Below are 14033 nucleotides of genomic sequence, written 5' to 3' on the forward strand. Positions count from 1 at the left end.
GAAAGTCTTAACCACTTGAGCTGTCTGCACAGGGAAGGCAGCAGTAGCAGTAGCAGCTGCCTTCCCTGTGCAGAGAGCCTGGGCAGCAGTGACAGAAAGAGGGGCTAAGTACAGACAGTCAAAAATCCTGAGGCTGACTCAGTTCAATCTTCGCAGGCTAGTCTAACCTGTATTGATTGAGATGATAAGCAGGGATCAAGGTTTTCTGTTTCCCATGGAAAAATGGAGTAAACTGCATATTTTACCTTTTACTGGAAAAACCCACGGATTTTGCAGTTTTGCAATGAGCTACCTGAAGGCTGGCAGGGAGTGGGAGAAGGGCAGTCAGGCAGGGGGCGCCATGTGCATGTACCAGTAAGTGGTGGGGGCGGGATTGAGGCCCCCATAGGGAGGGAGGGAGTGGGGGAGGGCTGGGGCTAGCCGGGCAGTGCCTGGGGCTTGGGGCTCAGGGCCACAATGTATGGCTGCAGGGCCCCAGCAGGGAGTGGGATGGGACTGTGAGCAACTCGTTTGGCGGATGGGGCTGACTCCCCACTCCTACACATGCTCCCAGGGAGCAGGGGGTACCTGCACCCCCCAGACCTGTACACAGGGCAGGGGCAGGGCAGGCTGCATGCTGTGGACTCAGACGGTGGGGAGGAGGGGGTAGCTGCTCCCAGCCACTGCACACACTCCTGGGGAGGTAGGGGGAACCTGTGCCCCACAGATCTGTGTGCAAGGTGGGGGGTGCATGCTGCCTGCTTCAGGCTTGTGCTCCCTGCCCTGCTGCTGTCTTCTGGGGCCTCTGTAGCCCAGTATGTGCAAGCTGATGCTGCAGGGAACAGCAGAGTCATGCACAAAGCTGCCTGGCATTGCATGCTCTGCACTGCCCTGACCCCCGCACGCAACTCTGCGATGTTGCCCCCACTGCAGCCATGCAGGCAGGGGATGCATCACCAGGCAGCACGGAGCCTGTAGCAGCAGGCAGCTTCCTGCATGGCTCTGCTGTTCTTTGCAGAGCTGGGGCCCACACACTGGGCTGTGGAGGCCCTGGGGGAGGGTAGGAGGGCAGGGAGCATGAGCCTGAAGCAGGCAGCGTGCAGCCCTACATTCTGCACACAGATCTGGGGGGCAGATGTTCCCCCTACACCCCAGAAGTGCTCACAGCAGTTGGGATCAGCTCCCCTGCTTGAGCCTGTAGCAGGCAGACAGCAGGGGGGAGCCAGGCTCTGCTCCATCAGAGCAGCTGCCACCTCCTGCCAGGGGCAGGAGGCTGTGGACTAGGTCCCTGGCCTCATAACCCTCATACCTGGGGACTCCTTCTGGCAGGGCTAGGAGAGCAGGGGCTGTGGGTTGGGGGCAAGGGGCACCAGCAGGGCAAGGAAGGCTGTGGAGGAGAGTGAGGGGCACAAGCAGAACCAGGGCATCTGTGGGTGGGGAGTGAGGGGCATGAGCAGAACCAGGTGGGCTGTGGGGAATCTTTCATTTTAACCATGGATTTGCAAGGGGGGTATCAGCGACTTTGCAATTTTTTTTATCAGAGAATTTGTGATTTTTTTTTCTGGGAAAACCAGGATCCCTGCTGATAAGCCGTGAATAGACGTTCACTTTTGATTCTGGAAATGCAGCCACATGCCTGTAGTGGCCCAGGCCAAAAGCCAGGGGGTGCTAAAGCATGCCTCCCTGCTTGACTGGAGCAGACAGTATGGGCCAAGGTTAGCCTGCCTATGCTGCAAGGCAAGGATTACGAGGCAGGTGCAAAGCATTGTGGGATACTGTGGAACTATGAGTTAACTTGAATCTGGGCTAGAGACAGAAGTTACAAATAAACTGGTTTAAGTGATCAGAAATGGGTTTAAACCTGTAACAAAATAGAAGCTCAGTGCACATAAACCAGTTTCAAAATGGCTGAAACTGGTTTAAGATAAACCTGCTTGTATGTAGTATCAGACTTAACTGGTTTTGGTCAAACTGGTTTATGAAAATTGGGTCCCAGCCCCCTTCCTGGTTCAAGTTAAATCACAGTCCCCCAGCATCCCAGGATGCTTTGCAGCCCTGGGCTGGTCTATGCTGTCTGCTCCAGAGAGCAGAGCTGGCCCTGCCCTGTTTCTCCCTAACTGGAGCGGTGAGGGTTGGGGGGCAAGCCTAGCTTGGGATGCAGCCCAGTCTATGGGGGGGGAGGGTTGGGACTGCTCCCCCCAGGGAAACCCCAGCTGGGATCTGGAGCCAGGGAGGCAGGAGTTAAAGAACCCTTCCCCCACTCAAACTTACTACTGGCTGCAAATATGGACTACAAATCCCAGAGGCACCTGGAAGTAGGAAAAGGAAGTGATGAGCAATCCTGCAGAGTGCTGTTGTAAGTCTGGACTGCAAATCCCAGAGACCTCGGGGGCAGCAGGAAGAGGAAGTGAACACACAACCAGAGAGCTGTACTCTAGTGCCCCTGGCTTCTGGCCTGAGCGAGGCATGTGGCTGCATTTCCTGAATCAAAAGTAAATGTCCGCTCACTTCTGTTTCAATTTAATCTCTGCAGCTTAGATTCATAGATCATTAGGGGCTGGAAGGGACCTTGCAGATCATCGAGTCGAGCCCCCCTGCTCTAGGCAGAAAGACAACTGGGGTCAAGTGACCCCAGTGAGATGACCATCCAGTCTCTTGAAAACCTCCAGGGTAGGTGACTGCACCACCTCTGGAGGGAGTTTATTCCACAGTCTGGACACCCTGACTATGAAGGAGGTTTTTTCTGGTATTAAGCCTGAAGCAGCCTTCTAGGAGTTTGTATCCATTGGTCCTGGTCTTCCCCACGGGTGTGCTAGTGAACAGTTGTTCAGTGAGCTTCTGATGCACTTCTCTGACATAACGGTAAGCTGCTATCAAGTCTCCTCTCAACCTTCTCTTTTTTAGGCTAAAAATGCCCGGGTCCCTCTGCCTTTCCTCATATGACTTGCTTTGCAAGTCCCTGATCATACGGGTGGCTCTTTTCTGGACCCTCTCAAGTTTTTCCACATCCTTATTGAAATGTGGCACCCAGAACTGGATGCAGTACTCCAACTGCGGTCTCACCAGTGCTGAGTACAGCAGGAGTATCACTTCCTTAGTTGTACGCGAGATGCATCGTTTGATGCATGCCAGCATGTTGTTGGCCCTGCTAGCCACCGCATCACACTGACGGCTAATGTTCATGCGATGGCCAGTCATTACCCCTAGGTCTTTTTCAGCTGTGGTGCAGGTCAGGCTGTCACCTCTGAGCCTGGATGTATGTTGAGGGTTGCTTGCCCCTTGATGAAGCACCTTACACTTGGAAGTGTTAAACTTCATCTGGTTCCGGTCTGCCCAACTCTCGAGCCTGTCCAGGTCTGCCTGTATCTGCAGCCTGTCTTCTGGAGTGGCCACACTGCCCCATAACTCGGTGTGATCCGCAAACTTGGCCAGTGAGCTTTTCACTCCCCAATCTAAATCTTTGATAAAGATGTTGAAAAGCACCAGTCCAATCACAGACCCCCAAGGGACACCACTAGTCACTTCTCACCAAGACAACACAGATCCATTCATGAGAACTCTCTGGGTCCTACCATGCAGCCAGCCAGTTTTCCACCCACTGAACCGTTGAGCAGCTGAGGCCACAGTCTTCCAGTTTTCCCACCAGGCTATCATGGGATACTAGATCAAAAGCCTTTTGGAAGTCTAGGTATATAACATCTACCTTGTCTTCCATATCCAGGTAGTGAAAGACCTGGTCAAAGAAGGAGTTGAGATTGGTAAGACAAGACCTACCTGCAACAAAGCCATGCTGGCTGTCATTCAGAATCTTACCTTCCGCAAGTGTATTGCACATAGATTCTTTAATGAGCTTTTCCAGGATTTTCCATGGGATTGAGGTTAGGCTGATTGGCCTATAATTGCCCAAGTCCTCCCTCTTCCCCTTCTTAAAGATGGGCACAATGTTGGCCCTCTTCCAATCCTCAGGGGTCTGCCTGTGTGCTGTGAATTCTGAAAGAGTTTTGCCAGGGGTTCCACGATGACTTCAGCCAGCTCCTTCAGCACTCTCGGATGGGGTCCATCCAGTCCCGCTGACTTATAAATGTCTAGCTTTTCTAGTTGGTATTGCACCCGCTCAGCATCCACAGTGGGGAGGCTGCCAATCCCGGTGTGCCCCCTATGAGCCTTATCTCAGTTGACTTTCCCCATGGTCCGGTGAAATACCAAAGCAAAGTGGGCATTCAGGAGTTCAGTTTTTTCCTGAACATCAGTTACCAGCTGTCGTGAGGTGTTAAGCAGGGGTCCCATGCTTCCATTTCTTTTCCTTCTACTGCCTAAATACCTAAAGGAGGACTTCGTATTGTCCTTGACTCCCGTAGCTAACCTAAACTCAGTCACCGCCTTGGCTTTCCTGATTATTTCCCTAAAAGTGCTGGCCACTCATACCTAGCTTCCATTCTGCATACACCTCTTTTTTCTTTTTTAAGAGGATTGCAATATCCCTATTAAGCCAGGAGGGCTTCTCAGCCCTCCTGCTACCTTTCTTCTTTGCAGGAACAGTGTCCTTTTGTGCTACAAGGATCGTGTCCTTGAGTGATGACCATTCTTTGTGCACCCCATTTGCCTTCCCTTCCTGGTCCCTCATTGCCTCCCCTACTAATGCTCTGAGCCTATCCAAGTCCAGGACTTCAATCCTGCTGGTAGATTTGTTGACCTTGAGGCAGACGGTAAACCTGATAATTTCATGGTCGCTGTCGCCCAGGTTACCCTCAATGTTCAAGCCACACACCAGATTATCTCCCTTGGCCAAGACCAGATCCAGAAGAGCATTACCTCTGGTTGGCCCTTGCACTTCCTGGGTCAGAAAGAACTCCTCGATTAACCTGCAAAGACTGAATTAGTTTAGCCTCAGGCTTTTTGATTGTCTGTACCTAGCCCTGGAGGGGATCTGGGACAGAAGTTCAATAAATTGATTTACCCTAAATCAGTGAAGTCTGATACTATATCCATCCAGGTTTATCTTAAATTGTTTTTGGCCATTTTGAAAGTGGTTTATATGCACAGAACTTCTGCTGTTACCAGTTTCTGATCACTTATACCAATTTATGAGTAATTTCTGTCCCTAGCTAGAGAATCCAGCAGCAGCAGCCCTGTGATGCAGGCTCCCTGAAGCCACCCTAGAGCTCCAGTCACTCCTCCCTACTGCAGATATACTACTGGGTGCAGGGCTGCACCTACTAAGAAAAAAACTCCCTGGGGTAGTGGGGAGCACTGTTTCACTCACCCCTGTACACGCAGATACATTGTTGGATACAGGGGTGCTGTGGTAAAGACTCCCTGATGAGGAGGATTCTGGTGCCCTTTCATAGTGCCAAGGGCTGGTGCCTTGCTTCCACCGCCACCCTTATTACACTACTCTGTGATGCACGTTGAGTAAGTTGAGCTCTGGAGCACATGCAAAAGTAACTGAAGATGCCTGGGTGGTTTCAAACAATCATTTTAGGGCCTAGGGTAGCTCTAAGGACAACAGCATTCCAGTCCTAAAGAAGTGAGAACCAAGGTTTATTTTTGTAATATCTTTTATTGGAGCAACTGTATAATTGAAAGAAATGTTAGACAAACTTTCAGGCACAAAATGCCCTGAAATTCCGCAGAGAAAGGAAAGAAGCAGATAAGCCTGTCTGAAATCTCCAAACCATACAATTGTTCCAATAAAAGATATTACAAAACAAATTTTGCTTCTCACATGTTCCCTTTGGTAACCATCATTTTTACAATGATACTCTGACCCTATTACACCCAAGAAATGAGTCAGAAAAAATATCTGATCCTAGAGGCATGCTGTATAGATCTAGAGCTAAAAACCATGACTAGGCGCTATCCAGAAGAGATGGATAGGAAGTGTGTGACCCAACCACAGACTGGTAACTGAAGCAAAGTACCCAATCAAGGTGTAGAAGTACCTCTGAGTAGCATATATTTTAATTACCTACATAATTTATTTTCAGTCTTTCAGTCTAATTCATTATAAAATTTATGATGTTGTTTGTAATATTCCATTGTCTAAAATAAGTAGAATGTTGTCCAAAAATTTTTCAAACAAAATGGAAATTTCCTTTAAAATTTCCTCAAAGAAATTTAAAAAAATCAAAAGCAATCCCACAACTGGAAACCAAATCATTTTTTTTCTGCTGACTGAAAACAAATTTATGGCAGTTTGATTTTTAGATGAACATTTTAAAAAGTAAAGCAAAACTTTAATGATATGAAAAAACGTTATAATCAAGATCATCTCAGTCTTAGAAATAATTTCATAACCCCCTAATCGTTTATAAATGCTGTCTATAAACATATTGGAGGGGTGGCCAAGCCATAGCTCATTAGGTGCATGAAGCTTCCAGTCAAACACAGCTCCTGAAGAAAGGGAAGTAGTTAAACAAAAACATTTGTTTCCTCTCTTCCTGTTTGTTTGTTTGTTTATTCCATTCTTACTTATTTTTTTATTGTGACAAGATATTTAATGGCAGTTTATTATCTGTGCTGGAGCACTGTGCCAAATCATTGATTCCAGGGGGTTCAATCAGTTATTAGATAAAAGCACCAAAAAGCCCCACAGTAGCACCCAATCAATTCAGAGGCAGGGTGAGCTGGGTCAAATGAATATGGGCCCTCTTCTGACTATGCATTGCTCTTGGTGCACAGGTGCAACAAACTGAAAGTAAAGCACCATTTTGTTTTGTTTTTTCCACGTCCGTCAGCAGCCATTAAGATTATGGGGAAGGAGGTTGGCTACTCCTGCTGTATTGCTTACTTAATACAATTGTACTAGGTGATATTTATTAAGTATACATTTCTTCTCTATTTCATTGCTAGTATTCACTGATGGACCTCTTATCCAAAATGGTTGTTGGACAGCCTCACTTTGTCCGCTGCATTAAACCTAATGATGATAGAGAAGCACTGAAATTTTCCCATGAAAGAGTTCTAGTGCAGTTACGGTACACTGGAATTCTAGAAACTGTCAAAATACGTCAGAAAGGGTATTCTCACCGCATCCTCTTTGAAGAATTTGTGAAAAGGTAAGACACGTCTTTCTTGTAACAGATCTCCTTTTAGGACTCCATTCAGTCAAGTGTGAGCTCATGCTCTGCATGTCTTGCTGTGGAAGTTACGGCCTGGTTTGGATCTCAGGTACCATAATGAAAATGAAAGGTAGCTCAGGTCAATGGAGTTGTATTTGTGTTAAATCAGTGTAAGACATAATTTTCAATATAAAAAATATCCCCATCCTATGAAGTAGTGATAGGGACATATGTGTAAATACACATCACCATCAGCTAGCACAAGAATCAAGAAGTTAACCACCTTGAATCTCCATGTAAAGACTATACACATGGTGAGAAAAGGAACTGATACAAAGCTTTGCACAAACTCCCTCATAGGAGAGCATTAAATCTATGCTACCTGAAGAGCATTAACAAGGCAGTGGAAAAATACTAACAATCCATAAAAAGAGCCCTAAGGAAAGGCACTTTGTTCTTGAAAGCTTATCTAACATCTCCCCAGCTATCCATTTGGTCCTATAAAAGATAACACAAGAAAAACCCTTGTTTTTGCATATTTCCTGGACCATCACAGCTATTACAAAACCCCAACCCTGCTAATAAGTCATCACATATTTTTCACCAATGTCGATTTCTGCCGAATTACAATATTTCAGTCTGTTTATAGATGTTACGTAGAATCATTGAAATCACAGAATCATAGAAATGTAGGATTGAAAGGGACCTCAGGGGGCATCTAGTCCAATTCCCTACTCAAAGCAGGACCATCCCCAACTATAGCATCCCAGACAAGGCTTTGTCTAACTGGGTCTTAAAAACCAGTAAGGACGGAGAGTGTTTTACTACCTTCCTGGTAGGGGTGTGAGAAATGGGCTATATTCAATACGGATTCAGATTCGGCCCAAATTCGGGGACAGTGATTCGATTCGTTGATTCAATTAGGCCAAATCTGAATCTGAAGATTTGATGCTGATTCAGAGAAACAGTGATTCGGCCACAGACACAACTTTAAATGTTTTTTCTACATACCTTGACTTACTAGGCATGGCTCATGAATGCTGAAATGCTGGGGCAGATGGGGCATCCCACAGGAGCATAGGGGGGCCCCCCATGTGCTAAGTGGCAAACCCAGAAGTGGACTGGAAGTAGTTCCAGTCCATTTCCAGGTCCACCACTGAATGCACAGGGGTCCACTTCCGGGTCTGCTGCCAAGGGTGCTGGGGAGCCCCGCCACACTCCTGTGGGATGCTCCAACTGCCCCAGCATCTCAGCATTCACTGGCTGCCTGGTACCTAGGGGTATGTAGATAAAACATTTAAGACTGTGTCTATGTCTGAATCATCAAATCTTTCTGAATCTCTCCAAATTGATTCAGAGGGTTCTGATATGATTCAGAGAGATTAAAGGGTTTCCTGATTCAATTTGGATTCAGAAATTCGGCCACCGAATCGGGCTGAATCTCCACCAAGTCAAATCAGGGACTGAAGCTTTGCACTTCCTGGTAGGAGTTTTTCCTAATATCTAACCTAAATTTACCTTGCTGTGACTTGAGACCATTGGTCTCATAGGGCACATGAGCGACAAGAGGTGAAGTGATTTGCCCACCAGCCTATGGGACTCGTCAGGGCTTGTTTTGTGCCATTCCTATGTTCAGTTCACTTTCCCATTCTTCTTAAACAGTGTTTGTCCTTCTCCAGACTTAAAAAATAGCTAAGCTTGAACAACTCATTTGTTGAACAAGCTCCTTTAATTTACAGCCATGACTAGTCAAGTGCTTTTAGGAACTAAGTAGTTGAACACATAAAAAAATATTTGAGAAAACAGGTCAAATGCTAAACAGATTGGCACTTCTTTGTTCATAATCAAAAAGCCATTAGGCAAGTATGAACAAGAGTTTCAAAATGTCAGTAAATCTGAGGATATCAAAGATTTTCTAAGCCAGCAAGTTAATTGGTATTTTGATCCTTCTGAGCAACTTAACAACAAAATGGATGAGCCAGCAGTTTTTCCCCCTTGATGTTATTAAACAAATAGGTGTGCTTCTTATCTTCCTGCTCAATACTGCTGTTTTGTAAACTCTTAGCAGGAAATATGAGAACAAAACAATCAAAGACAGGAGCAGAGCCATTCAGGGTTTATCAGGTGGAGGTAAACAAAAGATAAAGTCTTGTTTCATGTTACTCTTTACTGTCTTCTGTTTTCATGTAGACCAGATTATTTCACAGTGTTGCAAACTGAAAAAAGGTTTATTGGGTTAAAAACAGATGGGGAAGAAAGGATTTAAATGTGGCTTATTTGCACACTGATATACAAGGACCTGTTATAAAAACCCCTTTCCCCCAAGTAGGAAAAAAGTAAGTCCTGGGTTCTACATATAACGATAAATGCTGTCACTGTCCCAAACCCTCGTGAACAGATAGCTTCATTTCTTTCTTTTTTTTAAAGAAGTTAGGAAGTGAAAATAAGAATCATTTCTTTCCAGTGACCTCTTTCCTGGCATCCTCTCTGCTGTTTTAGAATGTTTTGCCCCAGAATTGTGACCAGGTGGGTTACTGTTAAATTGTTCCAGTAAACACTGCCTTCTCAGTGGTGAACTGGTGGTAAAGGAATTGTAACACACAGGTATCCAGGTTGTAGCTGTATTGGTCTAGATGAAAAAGCAATCAGGGCTTGTGGACAGAAGTGATATCTTTTATTAGAACAAGATTTTTGCAAAAAAAAGTCTTTAATTGCAAGCTTTCTGACACAAATGCCCTTCATCAGGCATCAGAGGAAAGATTGTAAAAGTTCTCCTGGGTAGAAATGAAAGTTCATTTGAAAAAATAGGGTTTTTCCATCTATTGACTCCTCTGCGAAATCCTATGAAATATGAACTTTCATTTCTACCCAGGAGAACTTTTACAATCTTTTCTCTGATGCCTGATGAAGGGTGTTTGTGTCCGAAAGCTTGGAATGAAATAATTTTTTTTGCAAAAATCTTGTTGTTCTAATAAAAGCTATCACTTCTGTCTACAAGCCCTGATTGTAAAACACAGGGGGCTCAAATTAGATCACACCCCCATTGTGCTAGTCACAACACGCATGCATGTGAAGATACAGTCACTGCAGTCTTAGGCCTCTGTCTTATGACTTCATACACCAGCATTCATTCACTCATGCACCAGGAGGAAACCCCATTAATTTTAATGGGCTTTATATGGCCACTAAGATTCACCTATACACATACTGTTACAGGAATAGTACTAAGGAAAAAAACTTTCACTCCCAGGCAATATCACTGCTTCTAGCATTGCTCGGGCATTAAAAATCCTGCAAAACTATACTCTTGCATATGCTTTTCTTCTAATCTCTCAGATTATGCAATGATTAAGTTAATTATATTCAAGAACAGGGAAGCACTGAATGAAATGTAAAAGTAAAACATTCAAAACATAAAGAAGGAGGCACTGACTTTTAAAAATAGCCTATTTAAATACTTAGTCAGCACTGAAGCAAAATCCCAAAATGATGTTTGGAGACATGCTTTTAATGACTGTAATATCCTGGCTCCATTGAAATCAGCAGGAGTTTTGTCATTGAATTCCAGGGGCACAGGATTTCACCCAATCTACCTAGCTAATTTTCTCTGGTAATTTCAATTGAATAAACTTTGTCCTCCACATCTAGTTCTTAGACTCTTGGTATTTGTTGTGCACTGTTACACAGCTGCAGGATGCTTTTCATTCCAGTGAGGTTTGTTACTCATAGGTGGACAGAAGTGATTACATATGTAAAGGTGTATATAGGTAGTCACTTGTGAGTTATGCAGGGTGTCCCAAGTGAACCTCAATTAAATCATTATATCACATCACGCCATCATATAGTTTGTAGCATCTTTTACAAAATTAAAATCTTTGACACTTTTAGAAAATGTTTTAAAATGGTCTAATTATTTTATTATTTGTACATTTCTTCCTATTCTCCTTCTCTAAAATGATAATTCTTCAGTACCATGACTTCATTTGTACAAACTTTTAAGCATGAGAAAAAATATTACCAACACAAGTTAGGAATTACTGAAGAGTTTTTTTCATGCACCATTTGAAGGAAAAATATTTCAGGACCTACCAGGGTTAAGAACTAATACTGGGTTCTGTTGCAAAATTAGAAATCTCCTTGGAATGATTGTCCATATACACATGCTAAGGTCTCTTTCGCCTTTGCTATATCTGCAGAGCACACCACTATTCTGCTCTGCCTTATCCCCTGCACTGAGGGGACAAAGGACTGTGGGCAGTTCCTGGTCTTCGATTATTCTTAATCATCTGGCTAGACATGGAGCATTCTGGTTGGCAGTAGGGTAAGAAGGCATGGGCAAGCAGGGATGCAGTCCCAGGCACCAATTTAAAGGGGATGCCCCTGGCCCATGCTCAGGCCCATGCACTGCCACAGCAGCAGCAGTAGTCAGAGTGGGAGAGGAGGTAAGCACTTGGCACCCCACAAAGTTCTAGTGCTGCCTCTGCTACTTGGCTTATGTTTAGCAACCTACAACCTTATTCAAAGCCTCCTCATCAAAATGCTTCCCCATTTCATTAAAATAATTTTGCCCTTTCATTATTACTGTTATTGTCCATCTTTTTCTTCACAAAAAGAAAAGCAAAATTGTTTTTTCTTAGCAGTTGAATTCTTCTTTTGGTGGGGGTCGTACTCTTTTGGCACCACTCCCCATGCTTTGTTTTTCACTGTACCATGTAACATTGCCACCTGGGGGCCATATTTCCCTTGTTGATTATTTCCTGTATCATCTTCCTTTTTAGTGAAACTAGATGCTCTCATTTATTTTTCCTCCTCAAGTGTCCTTATGATGATTCTCCCCATTCTCCAGGGTTGAAGTTGGGCCCATCTTGTAATGGCACTATGCCTATATCAGATGGGCATACCACATGCCTCAACTGTTTGGGTGAATTCCATATTCCTGGGAAATGGTCCATATGCATATCCTTTATATCCAAGATACAAAAAGGCCACAAACTCAAGATCTAGAAATGCCTCCTTAGGAAATCCATCAGCTTTGCATCTTATCCTGGAAATAAGAGACTCAGATATGTGTTCTCTAGCACTGGTCCCTCATGGAGATCTTCTGTCTTCTTGGCTCCAAGATTTGCTCCTGGGGAAGTCCCCTGTTTGGAGCTACTTGCACTTTCATATCCGCTGCCTGTGTGAGACTTTATAGTCATGTAGGGATACTATTGAAGCTTGCTATGATCCCACAATAAATCCTCCAGGGCCATTTTCCAGTCCTGTCAGTGATCCTCAATCGACCACTAAGAAGGCAATCACTAAACAGAGCCTAGATGCTCCTTGCCTCTCCATAATGGACTGTCCTCACTGGCTATCCCTGGCTAAGGTACAAATGAACTGTCTGTACAACCTGTTGCTGTTTCTTGGTACCATCATTTTCTCAGGTGCATGTTCAAGGTGCCATCACCTTGCTCCTTTGTATTAACTTTGGAGCCAATTTTTTTGGCCAGCTCCAGTGACATTCCATCTCTGAGCTCACCATCGGAGAGACTCCTTGAAAAGACAAACTTGGACTACAAAGATGTTCTTGTGAGCATTTTAGTCCCTGAGCCAGTGGCTTTTGGATTATTACTCACCTTTTCTGATGTGGACTTTCTGGCCTTGAGGCTTCTAGGTTGTTCCTGAGTGTGGGGATAGGTCTAGCTATTGTTGTCTTGCTGTTCATCATCAACATAACAGATTCCTCTGGGGCAGCTCTCTTCCCACTTCTCAGACTGAGAGGGGTCTCCAGCTTTGGATTTGATGGAGGATGATCTAGAAACTAATTTTTCCCTTCCCTATCCTTAAATGAAATTATTGTCCTGCATTGCCCCCTTTCCCCGCTCCCCATAGGACCCTAATGCACCTTGTCCTAACAGGTGAATCAGATCAGATCAAGCCCAAGACAGAAAGAGTTGAAAGGCTTAGATTTGGCCATAATAAAATCATGCTCTTTTGTTAGCCAGAACAGTGATCTATCTGGTGACCTCCTTCTTAGGTATTACTTCCACATGTACAGTCATGGTGCTAACTTGTAGACTCCCCAGTGTTAGAAGTGAGGGAAGATCATCATTCTCCAGTTGACAGCGGACACGTATTCTTTCACCTGAATGTTCTGGCCTGATCAAGGTCTCTTCTCTGGTGAAGAACCTTATCTCATAATGGAACCTAACCTTTTTCCTCACATCTCTCCTAGGGCCGCTGTTTGAATCCACAGCAACAGGTTCTCTGCTCAGCCTTTCCATGAAAACAGCTTTCCAAGTGACAGTACGTCAGCAAGGAGAATGAATGAGATCTAAGCCCATGGCAGATATTTTCCCATATATAGCCTTTTATCTAGACAAGATTTCATAGATTTCATAGACATTAGGGCTGGAAGGGACCTCGGAAGATCATCGAGTCCAGCCCCCTGCCCAAAGGGCAGGAAGTCAGCTGGGGTCATAGGATCCCAGCAAGATAAGCATCCAGTTTCATCTTGAAGGTGTTCAATGAAGGCGCTTGAACCACCTCCGGTGGCAGGCTGTTCCAGACCTTGGGGGCTCAGACAGTAAAGAAATTCTTCCTTATGTCCAGCCTGAAACGATCTTGAAGTAGTTTGTGACCATTCGACCTCGTCATCCCTTGGGGCGCTCTGGTGAACAAATGTTCCCCCAGATACTGGTGGTCACCCCTGATAAACTTGTAGGTGGCCATCAGATCACCCCTGAGCCTGCGCTTTTCCAGGCTAAAGAGCCCCAGGGCTCTCAGCCTGTCATCGTAGGGTCTGCTTCCCTGACCTCTGATCATGCGCGTGGCTCTTCTCTGGACTCTCTCAAGCTTCTCCACATCCTTTTTGAATTGTGGAGCCCAAAACTGGACACAGTACTCCAGCTGCGGCCTCACTAAGGCCGAGTACAGGGGGAGAATGACGTCCCGGGATTGCCTTGAGAAGCATCTATGGATGCAAGCCAGCATTTTGGTCGCTTTACTAGC

The 14033-nt window shown here is 45.1% G+C and overlaps 1 protein-coding gene across 1 annotated transcript in view; it reads left to right on the forward strand.

Annotated features, from left to right (window-relative positions):
* The window catches only part of MYO3B (myosin IIIB), a 240350-nt gene that overhangs the window by 214947 nt on the left and 11370 nt on the right, over positions 1-14033 (forward strand). The window contains exon 25 of the mRNA XM_014520807.1: positions 6832-7037. Within this exon, the coding sequence (XP_014376293.1) occupies positions 6832-7037 (206 nt within the window). The remainder of the gene's footprint in view (positions 1-6831; positions 7038-14033) is intronic.

Source organism: Alligator sinensis, unplaced genomic scaffold, assembly GCF_000455745.1.
Source record: "Alligator sinensis unplaced genomic scaffold, ASM45574v1 scaffold143_1, whole genome shotgun sequence".
NCBI lineage: Eukaryota > Metazoa > Chordata > Crocodylia > Alligatoridae > Alligator > Alligator sinensis.